The 27,536-nt window shown below is 36.3% G+C and overlaps 1 protein-coding gene and 2 long non-coding RNA genes across 5 annotated transcripts in view; 1 reads left to right on the forward strand and 2 right to left on the reverse strand.

Moving 5' to 3' along the window:
* The first annotated feature begins 1,940 nt into the window (after positions 1-1,940).
* Positions 1,941-27,536, forward strand: part of LOC139123446 (uncharacterized) — a 30,455-nt gene continuing 4,859 nt past the window's right edge. The window contains exons 1-5 of one of the 3 annotated variants that reach the window (XR_011549675.1): positions 1,941-2,023; positions 2,325-2,407; positions 3,329-3,424; positions 4,118-4,221; positions 24,684-24,930. This is a non-coding gene — a long non-coding RNA (uncharacterized lncRNA). The remainder of the gene's footprint in view (positions 2,024-2,324; positions 2,408-3,328; positions 3,425-4,117; positions 4,222-24,683; positions 24,931-27,536) is intronic. The other 2 variants (XR_011549674.1, XR_011549673.1) reach the window with 2 other exon arrangements.
* LOC139123987 (uncharacterized) lies at positions 14,551-18,228 on the reverse strand. The gene is made up of 4 exons (XR_011549817.1): positions 17,766-18,228; positions 17,310-17,389; positions 17,039-17,117; positions 14,551-14,950 (listed from the first exon to the last, which is right to left on the reverse strand). It is a non-coding gene; the product is annotated as an uncharacterized lncRNA (long non-coding RNA).
* LOC139123719 (uncharacterized) lies at positions 19,396-22,951 on the reverse strand. The gene is made up of 2 exons (XM_070689875.1): positions 22,818-22,951; positions 19,396-21,080 (listed from the first exon to the last, which is right to left on the reverse strand). The coding sequence occupies exon 2, from the start codon at positions 21,073-21,075 to the stop codon at positions 19,762-19,764; it is 1,314 nt and encodes a 437-aa protein (XP_070545976.1). The 5' UTR covers positions 21,076-21,080; positions 22,818-22,951; the 3' UTR covers positions 19,396-19,761.

The following is a 27,536-nucleotide window of genomic DNA, read 5'->3' on the forward strand; positions in this document are numbered from 1 at the left end:
CCAGTAATTTGTAACAGAAAGCAAGAGTTTGGCCACATGAAGTGAATTCAAAGAGGGAAAAAACAGATTCAAACATTAACTGCATTTTTGTTAAAATGAAGGACTATTACCAAATCTAAAATGTCGCAGAAAAAATGTGAGAATACTTTAGTTTTTTTCTGTAGATTTGGCCATCTAGAAAACATCTTTAATTTGGAATTTTTCCACAACCTAATCCAAATTAAAATCTTTGCATAAGAGTAATAAAATTATGTGATTTACAATGTGCATAGCTGGCTGCTGCTCTTTATTATCAAGCTGAGATCACAAACAACTGCTCTGCTAGTGTTTATCTGCCAATGCATACGCACATGTACATCTGCAACCCTTTTACCTGTTTACATGTTTACTCACTGAGCACAGCCGTCTTTCAAAGTTTTATTTTGATAAATGTATTCGTCAAGAGAGCAGATTCAAGTTTCGTTTTCGTTACTCTTCAGTGCAGATTTGTTTTCTGTAAGTGAGAGCCGATCCCTAACAACCAAGGTCACGTAATTTGAAACTGTCTGCATCTCACGCACTACGTAGCTGCAATATGTGGCCTCCTTGGTCGACTGAGCCCGTTTCGACTACGATGTAAACTTGTACTTTTTCTTCTGGGTGTTGATTTACGTTGAACAGTAAGCATTGCCGAGATCCATGGCTTCGAATAAGTTTACATCCATTTACCAAGCACAGGGTGCAATTACACTATCGCGTGAAGCCGATCGACTGTCATACGACTCATGCTGCACTTGCACAAAGAGAATGGCAACCGCTGTCAAGAGTGTACCACTTTACGGCACACATACAAAACAATGAGTTCACTCCGTGTCGTCGGAGAGAACATGTCGCAAAACTGTATTTTTACGACTTTTTGTGTTTTACAACAGCAAGAACGATTATTTTGCGATGTCGGGCGGATTTTCAAGGGTTTTCAGAAAAAACTTTTGAGAGTTGAAGGACTTACAATGATTGTAGGCGTGTACAGACCTAATGAAATACATTTTCAAGCTTGAATTGTCCAGAGCTTAGTTAATTCAACCGCTGGTGCACTTGCCCGTCGGACGGGAAGCATATTGATTTTACTTGCCCGAACGCAAAATTCACTAGCCACGGGCGTCGGGCGATAGGAATTTTTGAGCCCTGTACTGGCTAATGAATTGCAAGTATTTATTGTTATTTAATTCATGCAGGCTGCAGTTTGGCTTTTTTTTAAAATGTCACAACATGCTTTTATCGTGTGCGGTATGACTGCATATGCGGCTATCACAGAGGGCAACAACATGTCAAGTGTACAAAAGCTGCTGTCATCGATATGGAGATTAGCCAATCACAAGTTTGGATTCACGCTGTGTTTTCATTCAAATGTCGCAATTAGTTTGGGGTTTTTTCGCTAATGAGTTTTTCCGCCGTCAGACAACGCGTGTTCCTTCAGACTAGTGTTCCTTCATTCAAGCCGTAGGATCGATGACATGATGACCCAAAATTTAGTGGCAGAAAAATACCACCAGAAAAAAATTTTGGTGGCAGATTGACAGTTTTTGGTGGCAAATGCCACCATTGCCACCGATTATTTCGATCACTGTATACCCATGCCAATATCTCTCCATCCTGGTGGATTTTACTGTAAATATCATCTGAGCCTTATTTTATGATAAACATTGCGATATGCACAATAAATGTCATCAGTTTTAGAGTGTCGCTGAGTTATATTTTCAAAACAAAATAAAATGGCTGCCACTCTCTGCCTACGTGTATTAATCCACTTTGTAAAGATATTAGAAATCACGGAATTTGTTTCTATGTAAGTATTTTGCTGATTAATATATAGATTCACATCATATGGAAATGTTAAACTATTCCTAGATTTGGCAGTATAGATTTCTAAATTTTAACATGTTTTCTTTTATTCTACCAGCAATAATTGGATGAAATGGGTGAAAGTTTACAAGATGCCAAAGAGTGATCACTGCAGTACATGCAGTGAGGTCAAAGTTCAGAGGTGAGAGTTTGACTAAGCACTTTCCTAGTTGGTCACTTGTCCTAGTAATAAGTGTTTATATTCAACACAGATTCCAACGGGAAGATGGACAGTCATTGAGTGATGATATGCTTCAACACAGGGTTCATAGCAGAGTAAATTGTAGCAGCTTGTGTTTGGAAGTGTAACAGAACACATGATGCAAACATGACAATTCCCTCACATTCAACTCTGGACCTGTCTCTGTTAAATTCACAGATAACATCATCAATTAAATGTTTAGATTACGAGATTTTACAATTTTTGTATTTTATTCTACCAGCAATAATTGAATGAAATGGTGAGGATTTAAAAGATGTCAAAGAATGATCACTGCAGTACATGCAACAAGGTCAAAGTTCAGAGGTGAGAGTTGACAAACACTATCCCAGTTCAGTCACTTGTCCTTAATAGTAGCAGTGTTTGCATTAAACACAGGGTTCAATGTGAACCACATGGGGTAGTGATTGAGTGTTGGTATGCTTCAACACAGGGTTTATAGCAGAGTAAATTGTAACAGCTTGTGTTTTGAAGTGTAACAGAACACATGATGCAAACATGGCAATGTCCTTAGATTCAACTCTGGACCTATCTCTGTTAAATTCACAGACCCTCATCATCAAGTTGGTTTTTTTATCATGGTGGTAAATGCTCCATAATTCCAGCATTCCTATCATTAACTTTAAAATTGCTGTGAAGTCACCTCACAGTAAAATGTCTCCCTCTCTCAAGAAAGCTACTCTGTTTTATTTTCAAATCTGTAGTGAAAGGCAAACTGAATCACATGCTATTGCTGAAAAATTATGTGATATGTCATGAAATTTTGATAAACCATGAAATAGTCCATTTATTTTATGAAATGTGCACTCTGACCTCAGGTCTGTCCCAGAATGCATCAATTCTGATAAAATGGGTTTGTACAAAATTCTTCCTACAGCTGATTACTGTTCATAACAGAGACAGGATTACTTGATCAACAAGGCAAATATTTATGAAATTCAACACATGGTAGTATCAATTAGACTGTGTTCCCATGTGATCAGAATTGATACATGTAATAATGCATATACTTTCCTGCAGTCAGTGTGTTCATTACAGCACTAGTAAAAGGTGTCAAAGTGACTTCTTTCTTGTACAATGTAAGTCTGCTACACCTTGACAAAACTTTCAATGAAAGCTGCAATGTGCACTCTGATCACAGGTCTGTCCATAAGTGCATCAATTCTGATAAAAAACAAGGTTCCAGATACTATGACACTAAATATTTCTTTACATTTTTCCTCTCAGACAATGTTGATACAGAATGCCACAGTGAATGTACGTACTCTGCATGCCTTCCAATGACAATATCCCGTCTTGGTCTGTGATGTTAAAAGTTCAGAGGTGAGTACATCAAAATTACAGTGTATTGTTCCTGTCATGAATAGTCATAGTACTTTTATGAGACGTTGTACGAAGAGTTTGACTACAGTTTAATAATCAGTCCGGATTATTTCCGAAATTGGTGACGCTATACCATGCCTTCTTATATCAAGCTTTCTTGTAGGCTGCAAAATCCAAAACTTGGTACTTGTTTCATGATGAACATGATCCTATTTTCCCCAAGGACACTAAGCTTTGTCAAACAATAAGACCATCAAGCAAAGCAGCAACCAAGATATTTACAATTCATTTCGGTTACCCCTTTCCCTGATTTCCTTCATCTCTCTCATGTAGAATTTTTTGATAGCTGCCATCTCCGGATGCAAGTGGGGTTTTCTGAACAATCTGTGTAGGTACATCATTGATATATTGCAGGACTTCAGGCGAGAGTCCGAGCATCAAAGAAATACCGTATATGGGATTGGTTATCTGAGCCAGACTAAAATGATATATGATTTGAAAATGTGTGTTGACAGAGTGGCCACTGTTGGAGATTATGACACAATACAGCACGATTAATTGTTTTTTTCACAAATTACATCCATGGAGCTTTTTGTGTCAATTTGTGGCTGATGATAGGATAAAAAATATTATGGTATGGCATTACCAATTTTGGAAATGACCCAGACTTATGATGTTTCTGTTGTTTTATAGATTGTGACACATGGCTGATACAATGGTGAAAGTTTCCAGGACTCCAAGGGATGATTTCCTGAGTACCTCATTGTGTCAAAGCTTTGGTGATTATTGTTTTTAAAGTAAGTAGATTTCCCCCATCCTGCAACAGCCAGTATCTTAGGAACAGCAACATAAACATTCAACGGACGATGTCCTAGGCCTATCCTCCTGCAAATACTATGACCTATGCATATAAGATGACCCAGGCCTATCCACAATATAATTACTCTGTACATGTACACATCACGGCAGAAGATGACTCCAACCCATCAACATATACATGTACAGGCTATGGAGATAACCCTGGCCTATCCACAATACACGTAAATGCACACAGTATGGAAGATGACTCAGGCCTATGATCAATACAAATAGTCTGTACCTGTTCTGGATAGGCCTGGGTCATCTTCCATAGTTTATACATATATTTGTATTGAGGATAGGCCTGGGTCATCTTCCATAGTTTATACATATATTTGTATTGAGGATAGGCCTGGGTCATCTTCCATAGTTTGTACATGTATTTGTATTGAGGATAGGCCTGGGTCACCTTCCATAGTTTGTACATGCATTTGTATTGAGAATAGGCCTGGGTCACCTTCATAGCGTGTAGATGTATTTGTGGATAGGCCGGGGTCACCTTCTGCCATGATGTGTAAATGTACTGATTATTGTATTGTGGATAAGCCTGGGTCATCTTATTTGCATCTTTTAGTAAAAACATTTGCATGAAGATTGGCCCGGGACATCGTCCAGTTGGAGGTTTACCGCACTACATCTAAGGGAGTGATTTGTAGGTCTTTAATAGAAGAAGATAATATAAGGTTATTCCCAAAATACCAGGATTATGTCCAAGTATATCGTGCAGCGGAGGTATTGTCCAAGATGCTTAGCGTCAATGAAAATACTGAAGCGTACGATGTATATATCATGAGGACATAAATCCCGGTATTTTGGGAATAACTTTATTATTGCACACCTTTTTAGTCCAACTTTATAAGAAAAAAAGTAGAAATTAAGGTGTCTTTTGGATGCTCGTCACGCACTGTACTGAGCGATCACGAGCAGACTGGGAACGCGTTGAGTGCATCTGCTAAGCGCACAGAACAAAATTTCAACCCATGTTGCCCAGTGCACATGGTAGAAATTGTACGTCAGCAGCATAATTTTACTTGAATTCAGAGGTTTAGGACTGACCATGATTTAATTTGTGAAGTACTCAATGCTAAGAAGTATATATTTTTGTGAAAATCTAAAATTTTCTCTTCTTTTTCCCTGTGTTAATGTGAAGGTGTTTTGAGGTCAAAGATAAAATAGCGTCCAATAACACCCAAAGTTTTTGTACTCTGCGTCAAAGTTACTGGTCTTTGCGTCTTCTGTCTGATACCAAACTAACTGTACGACGAAACTCCATAGGTTACAGAGTCTAACGCAGGTGTATAATAATGTAAGGTACAACGTACATGAAAAGCAATCCATGACAGCAAACTTGGAGTCCATTATCTGGGACAAATCTCTAACTCTGCCTGCTATTTAAAATGTGTCTTGAACTCATGGTTGCAGGGGGCAATTTTAGATATCTTGAAATAGTTGGAGGCGGCATTTCCAGACATCTTGAACTGGTTGTAGGATTTTAAGTTTATTAGCATTCTGCAACCAAGATTCATTTATGTGTGGGTCTCTGCCAACAACTTCAAACCAAAACAACAACTGAATTAAGGTGCAGTGTAGGTTACTGCAGTGTAATAGCCAGAACTAGAGTTCAATTTGAGCAAAGTGGACCTAGTCCCAGCTGAGATGCAAATATAGGAGCTTTTAATGGTCCCAGCATGGACTTTCAATAAATTTGAAATGCAATCAGTAATGAAGTGACACAGCCCCTAAACTGAACTGTCAGTTTTCAACATTACTGATCTGTTTACTTGATTAAACTTCAAAAATAACTAATTAACTGCTTCATTTAAAGTTGATAAACAATGTCCTTTTCTAATGCGACATATCTATTAATTTTGCATTAACAGACGGCACCACAAGAAATGACCCAAATTGATTGGCATATGTGTATGGCAAAGTGGTATACAAACAGTCAATTTAAATGAATAGACACAAAGTGGTGTCATTGTAAACTGTCAATTGGGTATGGGGATTATCAGGCAGTGTTATGTATTTGGCTGATGTGACCCTGGGATGACCTGCTAACCTCAAGTAATATGTAGCCTCTGGTACATAAGAGAATTTCTGTAATTATGCAAACTTACTATGACTTATGTATGTCATGTAAAAATAAGCAACACAAATTTGCTAACACGTTTTTAATCAAATCTCTGCCAATCACCAACAATAGTGGCACATTTGTGACGATTATATGTGTGTATGTTTTTGACAATACATTGCATACTTTATGTGGCACGTCTGCCATAGTGATTATGAGAGCGTATAGGTTTCAGTGTTTTCAATGCAAACTCAAGTTTATACCATTGTCACCATTATTAGATGATAATTTGTGGCAGGAAAAAGAATTGTTTAAAGAATTCTGTTTGTCACTGAAGTCTGTGAAGTGATGTACAAAACTCTATGGTACAATGGAAATCATTGTTGGGCTTGGTAAATTTACAAACTGTAAATTTATAATATGCATCAGTGAATATCTATAAAGAATCACTAAGCAAGGTTTTTCAATTTGAACTCTACTTTTGAAGGTTTTGGTAGTATTTGAAAGCTGTTGCTACAGTAAGTTAAACCTTGACGGATGACTGTCAACATAAAGTGTAAAAATGACATCAAGACAGAGATTCCTTTAGATTGTGAAATGAATTGAGCATCTGAAGAATCTTATACAAGGTGCAAGATGTTTATCAGCAGCCACCTACTAGCAATGGTTGGCCCTATGAGATCTGGAAAATTGTTCATGTCTTAAGGAGCATCTATGCACATTATTTTATACACTCATTAGATTTTACAAGTTCAATAGATTCAGTTTTCATACCATCAAATCACAACTGTCTCTGACAATCTTCAACTGAAAGGTTTTTCAATTTTAACTTTACTTTTGAAGGTTTCGGTAGCATTTGAAAGCTGTTATTCCAGTAAGTTACACCTTGACAGATGACTGTAAACATAAAGTTGTGTGAAAATGACATCAAGACAGAGACTCCTTTTGATTGTATAATGAAATTAGGATCTGAGGATTCTTACAAAGTGCAAGATGTTTATCTGCTGCCATCCTACTAGCAATTATCAGATTTGGAAAATTTTTTCAGGTTTCAAGGAGCATCTATGCATATTATTTTATACACTCACTAGATTTTACAAGTTCAATCAGATGCAGAAGTTTTCATAAAATCAAATCACAACTGTCTCTGACAACTGTTCAACTGCTGGTGACCATTGATGTCTCACAAATATAAACAACTGATAAATGCAATCAACTCTCTGAATGAAATAACACACCTACAACAAATGATTCATGTAGATACCTTTCACTAAAGCTGCAATGTGCACTCTGATCTCAGGTCTATCCAAGAATGCATCAATTCAATTAAATAGGTCAAATCAGTAACTACTCTACAACCTGACTTTTACATTTTCTCCCTGTCAGAATTTTCCTCCTACCATATGCTTTATCAAAAACAAAAAGTACTTTCTTCATAATTTGCTGTTCCTATCATGAATACAGGCATGGCATGACATCAATGACCTTAATGTGAACTGTAGTCAACAATCTGAGTCAAGTCATGCCTATGCTATAGTGTAATGTCTTTGCCTTTGTGGAATCTGTAAGTATTTTGTGGGTTTGATTTAAATTCTGTCATATTTTATCATGGACTGCAATTCTTTTAACAACATGACCTTAAAACGATGTAAAGTGATGTTTTTATCTATTGAATAGCTTCAGATTTTATGAGTTATTTTGTATTTCTGTTTCGGGGACAGGGTTGGTACAATGGTGAAAGAGTCCAGGACTTCAAAGGATGATTTCCTTGGTACCAGATCATGTCAAAGCTTTGCTGAGTGAATCAAACATACTTTGTTTTTACGGTAAGTAGATTTTCCCATAATGCAACTGCTGTGGTATTAGAGAGTGCCTTGTAGGTCTTATAAGAAGATAATGTAAGGTACAACCTCAAAAGCAATATACAACAGCAAACTGAGTGTCCATTATCTGGGATGGGTCAAAGATTGCATTTTGAAAAGTGATCAACAAGCTCAGGGTGCAATTCAGAATCTGAAAGAGGTTGCTTGGTGCAATTGTAGATATCTGGAACTGCCTTCATGGTGCAATTCTAGATATCTTGAACTGGTTGCAGGGTGCAATTCTAGCAAAAGGTTGCAGGGTGCAATTCTAAATATCTAGAACTGGTTGCAGGGTGCAATTCTAGATATCTGAAACTGGTTGCAGGTTGCAATTCTTCTAAGATATCTAGAACTGGTTGCAGGGTGCAATTCTAGATATCTGGAACTGGTTGCAGGGTGCAATTCTAGATATCTAGAACTGGTTACAGGGTGCAATTCTAGATATCTTGAACTGGTTACAGGGTGCAATTCTAGATATCTGGAACTGGTTGCAGGGTGCAATTCTAGATATCTAGAAATGGTTGCAGGGTGCAATTCTAGATATCTGGAACTAGTTGAAGGGTGCAATTCTAGATATCTAAAACTGGTTGCAGGGTGCAATTCTAGATATCTGGAACTAGTTGCAGGGTGAAATTCTAGATATCTAAAACTGGTTGCAGGGTGCAATTCTAGATATCTAAAACTGGTTACAGGGTGCAATAGGCCAAACCCGGAATTCGAATCGACCACGGTACAAACAAAGCCATGTGCGCAAACGCGCACAGACGTACGTGTATTTCCATACGCGTTCAGTACACATGCGGGTTTGTTTGTACCGGCATCACGTGATTATTTGGGGCGTACGAGTGTGTAGAAGGGCGTACGCATCGCGTCCTTTTTATTCCGGAGTAGAACCATTCTAGATATCTAGAACTGGTTGCAGGGTGCAATTCTAGATATCTAGAACTGGTTGCAGGGTGCAATTCTAGATATCTAGAACTGGTTGCAGGGTGCAATTCTAGATATCTAGAACTGGTTGCAGGGTGCAATTCTAGATATCTAGAACTGGTTGCAGGGTGCAATTCTAGATATCTAGAACTGGTTACAGGGTGCAATTCTAGATATCTAGAACTGGTTGCAGGGTGCAATTCTAGATATCTAGAACTGGTTGCAGGGTGCAATTCTAGATATCTAGAACTGGTTGCAGGGTGCAATTCTAGATATCTAGAACTGGTTACAGGGTGCAATTCTAGATATCTAGAACTGGTTGCAGGGTGCAATTCTAGATATCTAGAACTGGTTACAGGGTGCAATTCTAGATATCTAGAACTGGTTGCAGGGTGCAATTCTAGATATCTGGAACTGGTTGCAGGGTACAATTCTAGATATCTGGAACTGGTTGCAGGGTGCAATTCTAGATATCTGGAACTGGTTGCAGGGTGCAATTCTAGATATCTGGAACTGGTTGCAGGGTGCAATTCTAGATATCTGGAACTGGTTGCAGGGTGCAATTCTGGCTTGCGCATTGTGTCAGGGAGAAATTTTAAATTTGGAAATCGTTGAATGGTGCAATTCTAGATACCTTAAGCTTGATGAGATTCTGACAATTTTAACTGGTTCACATTACAATCAGTTCGATTTGAAGGTTGAAGGAGTACATGTGCAAATTTTTGTGGGCCAGTGGATTTTACCGTGAGGGCGGTGAAAAAAAATCAGATCACTGGTACCTGTGTAAAAACAGAGGAATCTTAAGACCTTGACTCTCTATCATTTGAAAGTTGAAGGAGTATCTGTGCAATGATACTCACTAGAATTCATGTGTTCAGAATTTGCTGAATAAATTAAATCTGACACCAAAAAGTAACACATCAGATGAATAAAGTTGCTGATGCATGTTGTATTCAAATACTAGATGGACTTTGGATTTTTCTGAAATTAACTTTGGAAGTATTTGTTACACTGGTGACTTGATGACAAAATATTTGAGGCATTACTTATTCTTATAAATCATAAAACAAATTGCTTGATATGACAAAATTGTTGAACACTTTTGCAAGTTACTAGGCTGTAAGGGACGATTCAGAATTTACTTCCAGGGGGGGGGGGGGGGTGGAGGATTTTCTATTTTCTCGGTGATTTTTTTCCATGGCCCCCCTAGTAAATTATAGAAAAAATCTATGGCCCCCCCTCATCTTTCCTGTTTTTTTTCCATGGCCCCCCCTAATATATACATGCATGCTTATACATTATAGACATATCCAGTCTAACAAGTTGCAGGAACTGTAGTGGACATTTAATCGATGATATAACAAATCATTTCAGGGTTATATGACTATAAAAAGAATGATTTGCAGGGACTGCAAGTGGCACACTTTTGGAAAGGGTAGCAATAAACATATCTGGTTGTAAATTTCTGAAGAAAAGTTAATTACTAAATATGAATACTTTTTTCGTTATGTCTCACTGATACATATGATGCACACAAAGACAAGCAAAGATGTCAGTTAGAAATGGTGAACAGAAAATCAGAGGAGCAGATAATTGGCAAAGTGATATATATCTTGAAGTTTAATGGTACATCTCATTTGCAGATATCCAGATATTTCTGGAAAGTGAGATGTACATGTACATGCACACGTTCAGCATACATTTTCATTGGATGATGCTGAATATTTGCAGACTCACGGTGAAAGTTTTAAACATTAGGAATTAAAATTGGTGAAAGCCAACTTGTTTTTAATTTTCTCTTTTTTTCTATTTGGTTGTCATAAAACCAAGTTGCTGCCACTGAAAGCAACAATGCTGAGGAATACTTTAGAACATTTCTTGAACAAAACACCTTATCCAAAACATGAATTCACATGTTATTCTGCTCATTCCATTCACAATCCAATGTTCATATTAAAATGCAGATAACCCTGTGTAAGTCAAAATTCACATTTTGTGAGCAGTATTTTTCAAAATTGACAGAGCATTCATATTTCAAATTTTTTTAACAAATTTTAATTTTAAAATACTCATGATGCGCATGTTTTCAGATGACACGAAACAATACATGTTAATTTGTTTTTTTGCCTTTTCTGCCAGCCGCCACTGTGAAATCTTTGATTATACATATCAGAACGAATGGGACACAAAAGTATTAGCATCAATACACAATGTGTAAGCCTATCCACATTTTTCCAGCCTCATACACACTGAGATCACTTCTTGGACTACAGCAAATTTCATGTGTACACAATATTTCAACAATCCGACACCATAGCATTGGTGCAGTGCCACATGATCTTCTGGATGCACATACAGGATTACTGGAAAATGAACCCTTTTGTAAATTTTTCACCATATATTTTTGACAGTAATACATAATATTTTTATTTTCAACATTAAAACCTATTCGTTGAAAAGCACCTTGAAGATGAGATGGCCATAAATTTATTTCAAAAAGGTTTATAGTAGATGTATTAAGCACTGTAAAAAGTTATGTAGAACATTTAAAAAATTTAGAAAGGGTAAAACTGATGAGAATGAAACATAGAAAAAAGTAGCAGAAAAGAAGAGTAGCAGTAGCAGTAGTTTACTCAAAAGATGAAGTGGGTGTATATTTGGGGTAAAAAACCTCAATTTTTGTATTAATGATAAAAATTAATTTAAGTCGAAAACTAGACAGTATTTTCTGAAATGTAATATTTCACTTGAAAGGATAGTATTCATGTAGAAAAAAACAACTATTTTACTTGGCATTATCCATCTTCATTTTAAAATTGTAGGAGTTTAAAGACTGACACTCTAATAATTGATTAAAATCATTATCAGCAAAATTAAAATGCCTCTTATTCAAAATGCCTCTTATTCAAAATGTAAGAGCTTTATTGCCAAACAAAACCAATTGATAGTTGTTGTGTTATATAGCATTTAAAAAACATAATGTGAAATTTCAGAAAATTTGACCCAGCCGGAGTGGAGTTAAATTCGTTGGAAATTTTGAAATTGGGAGGCAAAAGAAGCCAAGAAATCAGGTGATTTGCATACATTTGCATAAATTAACACTTCTTTATCATGCAACTTTCAACTGCTTTACAAGCTACAAGGTAAACCCAACCTTAAAAAGACATTTGCTGTAATTTTAGCATTTGTTCATGTTCATCTCTGTGTATCAGCATTTGTTTGTTATTCTATCGCTACATAGAACACCCAATGCTGTATTTAGCAACATACCAGTGTGAACATAAATGACCATTGTTATTGTTGATAAATGAATTCTAGTCTGGACTTGATCTGAGATCTCTTTTCAACAAAAACAACCCTGACTGTTCACTCAAGTAAGTTAATGCATGGGTGTTTGTACCCATCAAGCCCAAAAGTAGGAAAAGATCAGTTATCTTTAAAAACCGCGCGATTTGATTGATATTTGGTCTAATTATTGGAATTATTAAATTCTTTAAAATTAATGTCTGCCTAAATCTTGACGAGTTGAGTCACGTGACCAAATCTGATATTTTCCCGCCAAAATTTATGTTTTATTAATTTTAATATTCCAACCGTAACCCGTTTAATTTTCTTGATTTTCTCTGCACTTTTGGAAACAACATCTGTCATATTCTTTCAAAAATACATGGCACGCATGAAACTCTATCTATACTTCTTTCTGGTATTCAAAATATTCATGTAAAACGTCAAAAATATTGTCTTTGTTGTTTTTTGTGAAGAAATGTTATTCAAAATTCAATAATTTTGCATCTGCCACTAGTTCTAACACACATTCCTATCCCATTTTACATTAATTGGTCATAATATTTTAAATATTTTGATGTTTAACGGTTGGAATATTCAGTTATTTGCAATATACAACTTTGGCGGGAAAATAATAGATTGTGGTCACGTGATCTGACTTAGGTAATATATTATGATAAATTTCAACTTAATCAAATGCAAAACACATTTTGGCAATTTTCACAATTTTCTGACCAGGTCTGATTAAAAAGTATGTTCAAACTGATTTTACATGTATGTAAGCCTATGCCCATGCATTAACATACCTGAGCACTGTATGGTTTGTATTGACACGCTAAATACTGGACATTTCATAACGCTTCAGGGAGGAGAACAAGATACTGCAGTAGATGCATAAAACAAACCACTGTGAATATTACCGAATTTGGCAGCTAAAAGGAGTTTAAACTAAACATGTTGAGTTTATCTGTCACCCAGGTAGCGTCTACGGTGCTCTTTGTAGAGATCAGAAATTCTGGGCAAATATTGAATTGATGTTTTTTTTCCTTGGCCCCCCCTTAAAGATTGTGGTATTTTGTCTGGCCCCCCCTAAATTTTCTTGGGAAAAATGGGTGGCCCCCCCTGAAAATCCTCCACCCCCCCCCCCCCCCCTGGAAGTAAATTCTGAATCGTCCCTAATCTAAATCCAACATGACTTATTTGAAGCAAGGTTCAGAGGGAAATGAAATACTGGGATTTAGTGTAAAAAACCTAAGATCACTGGTCCTGGGACCAGTGGGAAAATATGAGTCTCAATTTTTAAGTTGAAGGGGTATCTGTGCAAATTGCATTATGTTTACTCAATAATTTCATGTGTTCAGACTTTGTTGAATAAATAACACCATAAAATAACAGATGAATAAAAACACTAATGCTTGTGACATTCAGCAATACTAGGTGGACTTTGGATTTTTCTGAAATTTATTTTAGAAGTGTTTGTTACTCTAATGACTTGATGAAAAAAATATTGGAGAAATTAGTTATTCCTAAAAAATCATAAAACAAATTGCCTGATATGACAAAATTAATTATCTACCACTTTTGCACCTTGCTAGGCTGTAAATCTAAACCTATCATGAGTTATGTTGAGGTCAGAGTTAAAAGGGATTTATAAATACCCAAATAAACAAGGATTACTGTAAAAGCATTAATATCGCCGGGATTTAATGTCATTATTTTGATGTTGGAGACATTTTCACTGGGATTTAGATTCCCTGCTTATTCAGTAAAACAATGGAATCTATTTCTATTAAGCATGCTCACTAGGATTTAGTGGATTTCATCAGGTACCCAAAGTAGAGAAATTAAAATCCAAATGAATAATGATTGCTTTCACAGCAGATAAATGTTATGAGTTACCAGCTAAACTCATACCGGTACTTGAGTACACACCATTGAAACTATCAAAGGTTGAAAATGAAATCATATTCAACATTACTAGCATTTTCAGATGTTCAAATTATTTAGGATGTTGTTTGAATTAATTGATGCAAATTTATTTATTCCAAAATGATCAGTGACTGTTCATCATTTGAAAGGTTTTGCCATGCTAAATTTTATCAAGGGTAGACCACTACTGACCAATCACAAGACACACATTGACTCACATTGAGTCAACCAGTTACTTCAGCAAATGATGCATTCAATGAATACAACTCTCAAACATGTATGTAGTCAAAGACACTGTACCTTTGTCTCCTTGTTTTTTCAGTTCTGATTGTTCCAATTGATGTTTTAATTCTTCTACTGTATTCTCAAGTTCCTTGATCCGAGTCTTCTTCTCTTCAAGTTCAGACTGTAATGTCTTCTGCTTTATATTGGTACCAATCCGTTGACTGACCAAAGAGTTCTCAATGCTCTCTAACTTCTGTGTCAGTTCCTTACATCTCTCTTCTGAAGCAGCCATCTCTTCCTTTGCCGCCTTCAGTTGAAATTCTAGAGTTTCCCTTTCCATCTCAGATTTAGATTGGATATCTTCAAGGGCTGGCAGTGACAAAAATGTACAGATTTATACCAATCATAAACGTCAAACACTTAACTTTATAAATTGATTGAAAGTATTTAAGTGTAATTAATGTAAATTATGTAATGGAGTCTAATTATATAATTTGCTACGTTTGTGTTTTTCTGTGATTAATGATATTGGGTGCTTTAATTATATGTGCATTGAAAGTGATCTAGACTTAAACATTTGCTCAAAATTTCCCCAATGAAACTTTAAACCTTTCTCTTACCAAATAAAAATTAGGGGTTACCATGCAAACTTTAAATTACCTAGCATTTACGTATTTTTGAAATTTAAAATGGCTGCCATTCCTATATTAACTCTATGGGAAAAATAAATTTTTAGTGGTGAAATGTTTTCTTTCTAAAAGAGATTTAAAATGAGCCCCACAATGGTTAGATTAGAAAAGTAAATTTTAGAGTCTAAATATCTGTCCCAGAGGTGTATTCTACGTTAAACAGTTCTGTGGATGTCTATTGTGAAAGGTAGTGTGGCAAAACATCACAATGGCATTGTGGGATATGTGACGATTCACATTGTCATTAACAATACATTCCTCAGTAAAATATTAAGACTGATCCAGTGTTTTGCCCAGAGTGCGTTCTTGCGTCTTTTGACGCAAAATTAGCAACAATGTCCCGCAAAAATACCGGACATGGGTCACAGGGACGCACTAAAATCAGGGCTAGAATTGTAAGTCCAGCGTCCACAGAGAGACTACTTTTTAGCTACCAAATTACATACTTGATAGCCCGTACAGTTATTGCTTCTCTATTGAGACAATGAAACATTAAAATTTAGTCTATTTTTTTCGTCACACTGTAAACAGTATTGGAAAATCAGTTAGTTTGTTACAGTTTACGATTCAGGGTATGAGCAAGGCGATGTGCGTCCACTGAGCCCTGCCCTGCAGCCTTGGGGACAGACTCAAATACCAGGCCACGTACGATCCGATAACCAGGCAATGATTTCGGAAGCGGAAGGCTTGTAAAAAGAACAACAAACTTTTCACAAAGCAAATTTTATTGACCACCAACTTTGAATGAAACTTTAACTTGTAAATACATGTATATGCTAGTACAGTGAAGTACGGAGAATCAAATTTTCAGTCACTATACTAGCCTGGGCACATGGCATCAAACGGAATTGACTGTACGTGTATTTTGGTGTACTGGAAGCTCATGACTTCACCTAAAAAATATCATCAACCCCACAATTTTGTTGAAAAACTATATCCCTGACTTTCAAAGTAGTAATTTGCCTAAATTTCCCCAGAAGGAATCTCATACAACTCTCCGATCGTCTGCAGGCCAGAGAGATCGAGGTCACCATGCTGAATTCCTTATATAGTCAAGACCCCCTAGCTCGATTGTAGCTGATCTTAACAAGAACCACCTAGCTTGTCAAAACAGCTTTATGGCAATGTGCTATTGCCATCATGAGGATCAAGGAGTTCTCTCAGATATTTTTGTTTTCAAACTTTATTTTTTGCAATTTTCAGGGAAAATTGTCAGTCATTGGAGCAATTATAAAAAAGAAGAGAACTTTATAGCAGTAATGATAAAAACCCAGGTTACAATGTGCATCAAACTATTGTCTTCAACCACTTCTAGTTCTGGAGTCATAAGCGTAATGAAACATCTTCTTTATTTCTGTTAAACACATGTAATGCAGTCACTGGCAAGAATCACCATAAAGAAAAAATGGGCATGAAATTGATTTTATCATGATGATGTTTTTTACAATTCGAAACTGTAAATACAACGACTTTAAAATGACTTTGCCACAAACCATTATAGGAGACGTCCAGCAATATTAATTTTAAAATGAATGTATACCTTTCTGCCTTGGTGACTTGACTTTGCTTTGCGTTCTTCGCTCACACATTGACCCCTATTGTAACTGAGTGTCCCCCTATTTTGACAATCATGGGACACAGTGTCCCACCTTTACAATTCCTGGGCAAAACACTGCTGATCAAAATATCATTTTATGTGATGGTACATTTTGAATATCTGGTGTTCTCCAACTGAAATACACAAACCTTCATAATGTCAGTTACTTACATTGTCCTTGCTCAGTCTGAGAACTTCTGTCAACTTTTCCTGTGTTCATTGTGTGAGATTTCTGATCAGTGTCTTCATCCTGAAAATGTTAATGTAGAAGTATAAAAACATTAATGTGTTTGTTGTTTCACTGGTATCACTATTCTTCTGTCAATGACAAACTTTAAAGTAATATTATAAAATTCTCTGCAGCTGCAATGACGGTATCTTGTTGAATTGTGTTCACTTTTTCTGCTATTGTCAAGGTCATATTGAATGCCAAGAAACTTACATCAATTTGTATCTCTTCAGCATCCTTTCCTTCAATGACATCATCATAGACCTTGACTGGTTCAAGTCCACCACCATCTCCTGAATGACAAAAATTAAGAAGCTGTTCAGACAAACTGGTGTTTAGAATTTTCCATCATGCACATATCAAAGGTGGGTAATTGTTTCACAATTTCGACCACAAACCTGAATTCGAAATGAAGGTAGGAATGACGTCGGCTATCGTTTGCATTGTGAGGTAATCCAAAGTCTAAGATTGTATGTCTGACAGATATTTAGCAGACAACACAGACGTTTGTCTGCATTCAAATACTAGGTCAGAGTTACCTGATTACCGGAAGTAAACATCCTCAGAGAATTGATAAAACATTCAGAAACATCAGGTGTATGATTACTTGTAAGTCCAGTAGTTACAATACTGAGATATGAGGAACATCATTATACACTGTAAACTTACTATTTATGAAGAACAGTTCCAGTTCATCAATCTGGCTTGGTCATATGTTGCTTTCAACTTGAGTTGTAATCCAACTTTGTCAGCCTCCTCTCTCATCTTATCAGTTATCAATAGTGGTTCAAATGAGTCAGGAAAACTACAGACAGACATGTGTGTTCTAATTCTGTACAGATTATACAAAGTGGGCAGGTCCAGGTGGATTGCTAATGAACCCTGTTCAGTGCCTTTGACTTTGACTTTACCAAAGTGTTCCCTACAATGGCAGCATATAATCTGCTGGCTTTCTTCACTGATGGATCACCTCATTTGCATTTGTTTCAAATTCTTCATTGCACTCCTTCCATGTAGTGTTCAGTTTCTGTTTTTCCTCCCTGACACTACTTGTTGACTCCTGTTTATCAAGCTGTCCCATCTGCTCTTCATAACATTCCCCATTAAGTCCAATATGCACCGCAAAATCAGTAGAATCTAGATACATAATTAGGAGAAACATATGCGTTGTGCTTTAGTGTCATGGATGGATAGATATGTATTTTCTATACACGTCTGTGTTGATGACATCAAAATTCTCAATAATGAAAGAATATAAGGCAGACAATCATGATAGTTTGTTTACATTACATTTTGTATTTAGGCACTTCACTCAGTTAGAAATGAAAACATAATTGTCACACAGTTTTGATATTATTGTTTATAAGTGATGAAATGTAAGTATTGCATACCATTGTCATTCCTGTTGCTATTGACTGTTGTGGTGGTGGTGATGGTCCAGGATTTTTACTGACTCTGCCTGTTCTCTGTATGTTGGGTTTCACGGCTTCACTCTTTTTGGTCCGGATGTTTCAAATCCTGACCCATATTGCATTGTTTTGGGTTTTGTTGTACTTACACCTTCTGTGACTGACATCTCATGGTGCATTGTTGTACTATTACTTGCCGTGACTTTTGTGTTTGGCATCACAGGGTGCACTTTTGTGGTACCTGCTGTCTCTATGTCTTCTGTAATTGATATCCCATATTGCACTGCTGGGGTGGTTGTAGTTTCAAGGCCTTCTGTGAGTGATATTTAGATTGCACTGCTGTGACTTGTGTAGACACTATATCTTCTGTAACTGAAATCCCAGGATTTAGTGTTCTGGTTTCAGCTTTCTCTGTCTCTCCTGTCACTGAGATTCCAGACTGCATTTCTGTGCTTTCTTTACTCTCCACATGTTCTATGACAGGGGTCTCAAGTTCTACTCCTGTGGTCTTTATTGTCTCCTCACTGTTATGACCGACGGTCTAGATGGCATTGATGCACCAGTTTCTTTATTGCTGGAACCTTCTGTAATCGCCATGCAGGTTCAGTCCCCTGAGCTGTAAAGTTTTTGTCTTCTCTCCTTCATTTCAGTTTGACCTGCACATAAATAAAGAATTGTTTTGTGTAAAAACTCTATTTCAGTTCATCATTACGGTATACTCCTGCCATGTAGATGTATCTCAATATAGTGGTTGAAATCGTCTGATATTTATTTGTGAAAGTGTCCATTCATTACAATTTCATGGAGTATGAACCAACAATATCATAATGATTGTAATTTTATGCTCACAAATTGTGATAAATAGTACTGATAATTAAGGGCAAACTTACCATTTTTTTCAGAGTTTTGTGTTTCTTCATCTTCATCAGTCAATGATGAAGCAAACTGGCTAAGCTTTCTGTCACAGCCTCACTCTCAGCTAAGTCTTCTTTAAGCAGCTTTGCTTGCTGGACAGCTACATTGTTTTTTGTCAGGTTTTCAATTATCTTAGAAGTCAGTTTTTCTGTTTCATTCCTGACAACACAGTAATCCTTGTGTTCTTCAAAGTGTTTTCAATCATAGCAGCAATGTGTGAATCATCCTGGACTGTTGTTGGTAGACCAGCTGCCATTGCTTCCAAGCCTTCAAAACTGTAGTCAGTGTAGCATGATGGAGGAAGGCAAAGGTCAGACTGTTGGAGAGATTTAAGAGTTTTTCTACTGAGTAGTGTTTGTAGGGCTGTAGCAAGGCATGGCTACTTTGAAGTTTTTCAACCAAGAAGTTCTTTGTTGCCTTGTATGCCTGTTCAGACACTCCTTGTATCTTCCATTCAATCGGTTTTTTACCAACATCTTTATGTTGTTTGCTGAAGATCCAATGGAAACTGCTATTGAGTCACATCTTTTCAAGGCTTCTTCAGTGTTCAGCTTACCATATGTTAATATGTTAGGGCCATCATCCTCTATTTCAGTGTCAGCAGGTCTTTCATTGTCAAAATATTGCTGTCTAGGTTTTGGAAGAATTTCTTTGTGAGGGATATCAGACAGCTTCCTTCCACTAATCTCTGCTCTGTATGCACGTTTGAAGTGGTCAAATATGTGGGGACCAATAGAAAACAGTATGTCAGCTTCACTTGCCATCTGTAACATCTCATCTTTTAATTCTGAAAATTCATCCTTCACCAAGAGACAGTTTTTTTCCTGACAGACATGGTTGATCAACACCAGCTTTGCACCAGGGAACAGTTTCTCCTGTATGTCTACAGCAGCCCATCCAGTCTTTGGAGCATAACCAACCACGTACTTGATGTTTTCTAGTTTTCCTAGACCAGGAAAGTGACTTGTATGATTTACCAGCCATTCCAATTTTGGCGTCTCATCAATTCCTTTCTTTATCTGTGCTTTTATCAAGATAACACCACAATTCTTAGCATCTTCTATCTGATCTGCACTGAGTTCTACATCAACCACAGTGGAATATGCTTTGAGATATTCTCCTGATTCTGCCTTCCTAGCTATGAAATCCTGGATTATAGCTCTGTGATATCCAGTCAGACCACAGGCATCTCTGCTCCAGGCATCAAAAGCAAATACTACACCAGGAGGAGTTGGAACAGATATTTGGTGGAGCTGAGCTTGAGGGAAAAGACTTTCATGGATTGCAGCTGCTGCATTCTTTGTCTTGGGAGAAAAGCTGACAACATGTTTTACATTCTGTAAGTCCTTCAGTTGTAGGTAGTATTTATCATGGTGTACAAGCCAATGAACCCCTGGTTGATCTTCCCCAGGATCTAACCATTTACTTCTTGTAGCTGGGATCAAAGTTACTCCAACACTCTCTGCATCTTTCTTCTGGTCTTCACTGACTTCAACATCAAGGACAGTACAGTAGAGTTTAGAAACTTCATCAGATTTCAGTGTGTTTTCACAGAAATCTTTGACCAGTGTTTTAGTTGGTTGTGATGTCAGGTCATCTGATGCTGTATTCCATGATGTCAATACAAGTAGTGCTTCAGAGAGTGTGTTTGCCATTGTCTCTGGAGGAATGAAAATGTAATCAGAGGTATAAGATAGGAAATATGTAAACACTGTTTTGTATTATGATTTATTTGTGAAATTAACTATGAATGTCATACATATTTCACAAAATATAGTACAATGTATTTGTTTTGAAATCTTTAATTGTTTAATAGTAGAGTAACAATATGCTTAAAAATATTTGTCACATAATATCTACAGTCATTGATGATCATGTATCCTTTTTTCACTACTTGTCACTAGAACGGAAAAGAAACAAAGGAAATTTCATCTGCTATAAAGTTTTGCAACTTTTACAGGGATATGCTTAATGCTTATTATATTGCCTGAGTAAACACAAGTACAGTTTTTGTGAAGGCCACAAGGTCACTGGGCTTTAAACTTTCATTTTAGGTCAAAGAGTATTTATTGACTGGACTGTGGTCATTTTTCAATGAAAGATGTGCCAAGATACTGGTATGTGTGTAAAAAGGTATCAAGACCAGCTTCATCAAAAATCATGGTAATTACGGCGACACTCATAGAGTTGACAACACAAGTTTTAAAAAGTGTGTGCGAATAATGATTAAACATGGCAACTTCAGAATTTGCTGATTCTGTACATTAAGTCTTAAACACATTTCAGATTTCATCACAATTTGCACATGTCTATAAACTATGTCATCACAAGGGAATTGCATAAAAACAGTAATGTAAAGACTTCTGATAGGTAGTTTTGAAAAAGTTAGCCGAAATATGCTTTCACAAAATTACTACTTTTCATTAAATTGTGAAGATGACTTAGTTATCCTAAAAGATTTGCTTGCCAACTTTCCGTCAAAGTACCATCACATCAGATAAATATAGACATGAAAAGACAGGTGAGGGGAAAGGTTACCTAAGGTCATGTCTATTGCCAGTCATGAAACCAACATAGCAGTTAAATAAGAGAGTGCCTGGTACCAATACCACTTTATGAATAATTATTTTAGTTCAAAGAAATGGAGCTGTGCAAATCTACTTTACAATTAGTACACACTTGTGGCTTTTGAGATTAGTGTTCATGCTGATGCGTTGCAAAACATTGAGCACTTAAACACAACGACCATGGTGAAATAATATCTGAACACATGGAAAGAAAAGTTTAGATCAATCTGTTTGTAACTTGACTTGATCTCCCTAGGCACACTTTTTATGTGACAAATTTGCCTATTTGTGTCTTTGTTATTACCTGACTGTGTTGATTTCTATACGGTAATCACTAGAAATACATCTACAGTAAAAGTGTTTGGAGTGGTCGGATTTCAAAATATGAAAATAAACAAGATGGGATAATCAAAAATTTCCTTTACTGTGACAATGCTTTTTACAGTAACTGACATTATGTTGGCACACCATATCCTAGGCAGAAGTTGGTGATTAATTTAATATATTCACTCCCATTTCTGTAAAAACATCCTCAATCTCCAACTGCAATAGGTTTTGATTAATCTATTAGTAAACAGGATTTTTTATCAAACTGCATTGTTTCTTATAAATAACATATTTACAATGTATGACTTTGATTATAATTTATTCAGAGAGAATTTCATGTAGAGATGATAGAACAATTCTCTCATAAGTCATGTCTACATTTTCAATGTGTGTAAATATTCAATAATTTATGATCAGTAAAATTCAACATGAAACCTTGAGAGATCAGTGACCGGCAGGTTGTCTTTTGATAAAAACACCAACATATAGAGAACATAACATACCTTGGTTGATATGGCTTGATGGATTCTATCAACAGAAGAAATTACTGAATAGATCGATCGTGCTATTGAAGCTTGGAGTACCAGAATACAACAAGAAACTTTTGAAATATTCCTGAATTTGGTAGAGTTTGACTAAAGAATTGTCCAGAATTTTGGTTTCTGTATTTGCTCACTACACATAGCTATGTTGAAATTACTCTGTCACATGATTGATATCAAACTGACTGTGTTAATTTGTAACAGCAATGGGTTTAAAGTTCAGTTTTGTTAACCAGTGTATGACATGGTGATTGTTTGCAGTCATGTCATCTTGTAAATCATTACTGATAAAGACATTAAATGCAGTGTCCTGATGAATGATAAATTTCACAATAGGTAGGTAGGCACAAGCACAATGGCATATCATTCCACTCACAGTGTAAGCCATGAACTACATTCTGATGCATACTGTATGGTTCCATTCTGAAAATAAAAATGCTTATCTTTGTATGCATACCACAAGTTTTACATCTACTGTATGCAATGAATAACTCACTTGATTCTACCTCCAAGCAAGACAATGCCTGGCACTCTTACAATGGATCATTCAAAATTGTGGCTAAGGGGTGTGACATTACCTCAACTTAACAACTTTACATAAATTTTCAATATTGAACAGTTTATTATGACTTGTTGAACTTTTAACTTGTGCAGATTCATCCATGAACATATGTTAAATTTAAGCATAGACAGGAGAGAAACTAAGTTTGTGGCTATTGATATAAATAGTTAAAATATTAAAGTGTAAGTCATCCCTTTTAAAAATAATAGCTAAGAATAGTCTTAAACTGTGCCTAATTGGCCACAGTTCTAGAAGACCATACCAACTGGAAACGTTAGGTACATGTCAAGGTTATAGAATGTAATTGAAGAAATAAATTCATGGCTGTTCCATAACAAATTTAATTGTACAGACAATATCCTTTTGTTTATATCATTGAAGTGTTGTATATCAAACTGATACCACGTACATAATGATACCCACATTTAGAGGTTTATCCTGTGTCTTTGGGTACCAGAGTTTTAACACAAGCATCACATTAATAAAACAATGCCACGTTCGCTAGTGTCACGTCGGGTATCAAGGACAAGGTTTAACTGTGTGTCATAGAAAGTGTTAGAAACAAAATTAATAGTATAGCTTAGATATCAAGACTGGGCAATGTGTTTCCAGAAGTTATTGTTTTGAAGGTAGCGGTGTGTGGCATTTGAATTTATAGGACCAGGTATCTCTTTAAAGTTTGATGTTAAAGGAGGCACTGCACTTTACACAGCGTATTTTGCTCAAAAATCACTTTTTTGCAAATATTCATTCAATTATGCTTTAATATAGGACATTGTTGAATAATGTACTACTCCCAAGTCTACAACAAATATTGCAAACAGTTGGAAAAGAAGGTACAAATACATTTCTTAAATATTGTCTTCTCCTTTGTTTGCACATTCAGCTACTTTGCAACTCCACGGTGTGTGACCAAGCTGATGTGAATATGTCAAGATACCGTAGTTACTTTCGTCTGGTGTTTCAATCAGTGGTCTTTTATGCCCATCAAAAACAAAAGATGTGTACATTGTCTTGATTGGATTTATTTGGCACTTTCATGAAGTATTCACATGCAGATTCATGTCACCCTACAGTGAATCACTCACAAAATTTCACAGCATGGCAGTGTAGTGTTCAGCACTACAATGTATCTGGAGTATGATGGATATTCTCTGGCAAAAAACCTCCACAGAAATTGAATAGTCATTCTTCACTGCTTTTCCATGAGTTACAGTATTCGTTGTTGATATTGTTTTTCTATTCCCTCAAATAATTACTTACAGGAGTTTCTGTCGACACCAGTGGTATGACAGTTCGATGAAACCCCACTTGGAAAATTTCTATCAAACTCACCTGCAGAGGGCGCTGTCTAGGAAAAACGAGATATCTGTAGACCCCCTTGAAAACAAAGTTCAAGATAGCATATATGACCTTAGGAAGATGTTTATTACTTGTACCAGTCCAAAGTAAGAGTCAGTGAACTACTCTGCATACTCGGTTTTAGAGTCAACAACTAATAGGCAAGACAATGTATGTATATAAGGGATGTCACAAAGATTATGTGTTTATGAATCATCTTTCTTTTCTTTCGTAAAAGCCATTTTTTTAACAAATCATGAAAATTTGCATATGCATTTCAGGTCGTCATACACTTGGTTCAAGTCTGCGAATTTCGTAAAAAAAATCAAGGATTCGCAAAAGTTTCTCTTGTGCCTCATATATTTCCTACAAACAAACCTTGAAATTTGGCAGCCCAGTTTAGGTTTTCCTCGTGATCACATTACCTTTGATTCCGCACAGTAGTGAGTTAGTTTTACAGAATTCACCGACTTGACATACTTGCAAAGTAGGTCGGCAGCTAGACAGACTGTATACCGGTATACAGTGTTATAAAGCGCATATAAAATGACTGACATAACTCAGAAACCCCCTGCTGCTATTTGGCCAATGAGAAGAACACACGCTATTTGTACATGTGTTGTGCGAAGCCACTTGGACATATAGTACATTGAACAGGTTTTAAAACTGATCTGTTGACCATTGCTCATCATGCGAGATATCAAAAGAAAAGTTTTTGAGAGTTATATGCAGAGAAAAGATGTGTTCATCAATACACCAACTGGCACTTGTCAATCACTGACGTACACAGTCTCCCCACATTGTTGGGTTCTCATTGTTTTGGCCATGTAAGAGAACAGGCTAAAACTGTAATAATTACAGTCTCCCTACTATTGCTCTGATGAAGGAGCAATTCCAGAAGTTTTACACACATCTGTAGGGGATCAAGCGGTAACTCCTCCCAATATGCAAAATATGATGATGTCATCTTATGAATAAATATGTCAGTACAAACGTCATCTCATTAATAATTATAGCAATTCATATCTTGCAAGAAAACAAAGTTTGTGATTCCTGGTGACACTCCCCTCCAGCATATTCACCCTAGTAATTATGAAATGAGATGAAATAAATGACAAGGACATGAATTTTGCAGTTAGTAGGCAAGGACCTGCAATTCTTTAATGAAGCTAGCAGGAAATAGAGGCTTTTGCAGGTACCTGAACGTGAACAATATGCACTGCAGGAAAGATAACGTACAAAATTGACACTGTGTCAGTAATACTTGAAGTTACAGAACTGTTTGTATTTTTATTTGACCTGCCAACAACATGACATCGGATGCTTAAAACAGGAGACCAAGATCTAACTTGGTTGTTAAACAAGTTAAATATATGATACACTCTTAATTGAGAGAGGGCAGGGTGGAAGAAGAAAGGGAGACAGCTGACTGTGACTTCTGGCTTCAAATGAAAATATGGCACAAGTAATCACAACCAGTAGAGGGCGCTGTCTCGTACGCTGTCAGGGTAGATAATTCCATCGAGGCAGGCCATAGGAAGCTTGGCCAAAACTTTCAATTTAAGTGATGGGAAATGTCATATTTGTGGCCAAGAAGAAACACTGGAACACATCTTATTTGAGTGTAAATATGTTAAAGAAATCTGGCAGAAATGTATTTGTTTCTTTGTCAGAAAACACAACTTTGATAATAATATCAATATCAAAAGATTAGCAATTGCAGGAATCGAAAATGATAATAATGCAACATCTGACATTATTTACTGTATTACTTCCTTTGTAAAATATACAGTTTGGAATATTCGAAATTCGGTTACTCTTGATGGGATTAAAGTTTCCCTTCAATCCTATGTCATGCAATTGAAATGTTATCTCTCCTCATGGATGAATACATTATATCTCACTTATAAGATGATGAACAAAACTGAGGATTTTATCACAAAGTTTTCAAGCCTTGTAAGACTTGAAGGAGAAGAATGCATCCTGAATGCATTCATATGATGATCTTTGCAATTAAACAGCTAATTATTTGTGTGTTTTTTTTTCAGACAAGACGCATTGTAATTTTAATGCATTCACAGTTATGTAGATTTGTTTTATTTGTGACTATGTGGAATTAAATTCATCTTTTTTTTAAAAAAAAGATAATACTGACATTACCAGTACTCCTGTACTGTGGTTCTTCACAATATTCCCTACATTGCATTCCACAAACAGAACACAAATTGTCACGTTCACCCTACATGCTTGACAACCCTACAACAACTGAGTACACATACAAATTAAATTAACACAAACATGACATTTTTATAATAAGTCTCATACAGGAAAGTCAATGGCAAGCAAAATCCCTCTTAGTTTTACAGAAGACCTTACAGTCAATCATTATCAGACATGAACAAATTTCCGAAGATAGTAAGACTTAAATGGCTTGAAATCACTTTGAATTTTTAACTTACTGTGCAGATGATCCACCAAGTGACTTTCTATGCCTTGCTTAATACAAAAAGTAGCAGATTATTGATACTTCATAGTCCATTATTTTATTCCCGTAAAACTACTGGGAGCAATTACAGCAGAATGGACAATATTGTTCTCATGGAAAACATAGCATGAACTTAACTACGTACAGACATTGTGAATAGCCTCATTGTAGATGAAAAAAATGTGAAGTCAATCTAACAGTAGAATTTTGCTTGTGCTAAGCCCGTTTCATATGTAACGATTAACGTTTCAAGGAATTCCCTACCAGTGTCCATATACCGGTACATCATCTG

This window comes from Ptychodera flava (assembly GCF_041260155.1).
Source record: "Ptychodera flava strain L36383 chromosome 23 unlocalized genomic scaffold, AS_Pfla_20210202 Scaffold_23__1_contigs__length_28996876_pilon, whole genome shotgun sequence".
Lineage (NCBI taxonomy): Eukaryota > Metazoa > Hemichordata > Enteropneusta > Ptychoderidae > Ptychodera > Ptychodera flava.

Coding starts and splice junctions, on each gene's coding strand:
- LOC139123719 (XM_070689875.1), bottom strand. CDS start 21,075: ATGGCAAACACACTCTCTGAAGCACTACTTGTATTGACATCATGGAAT.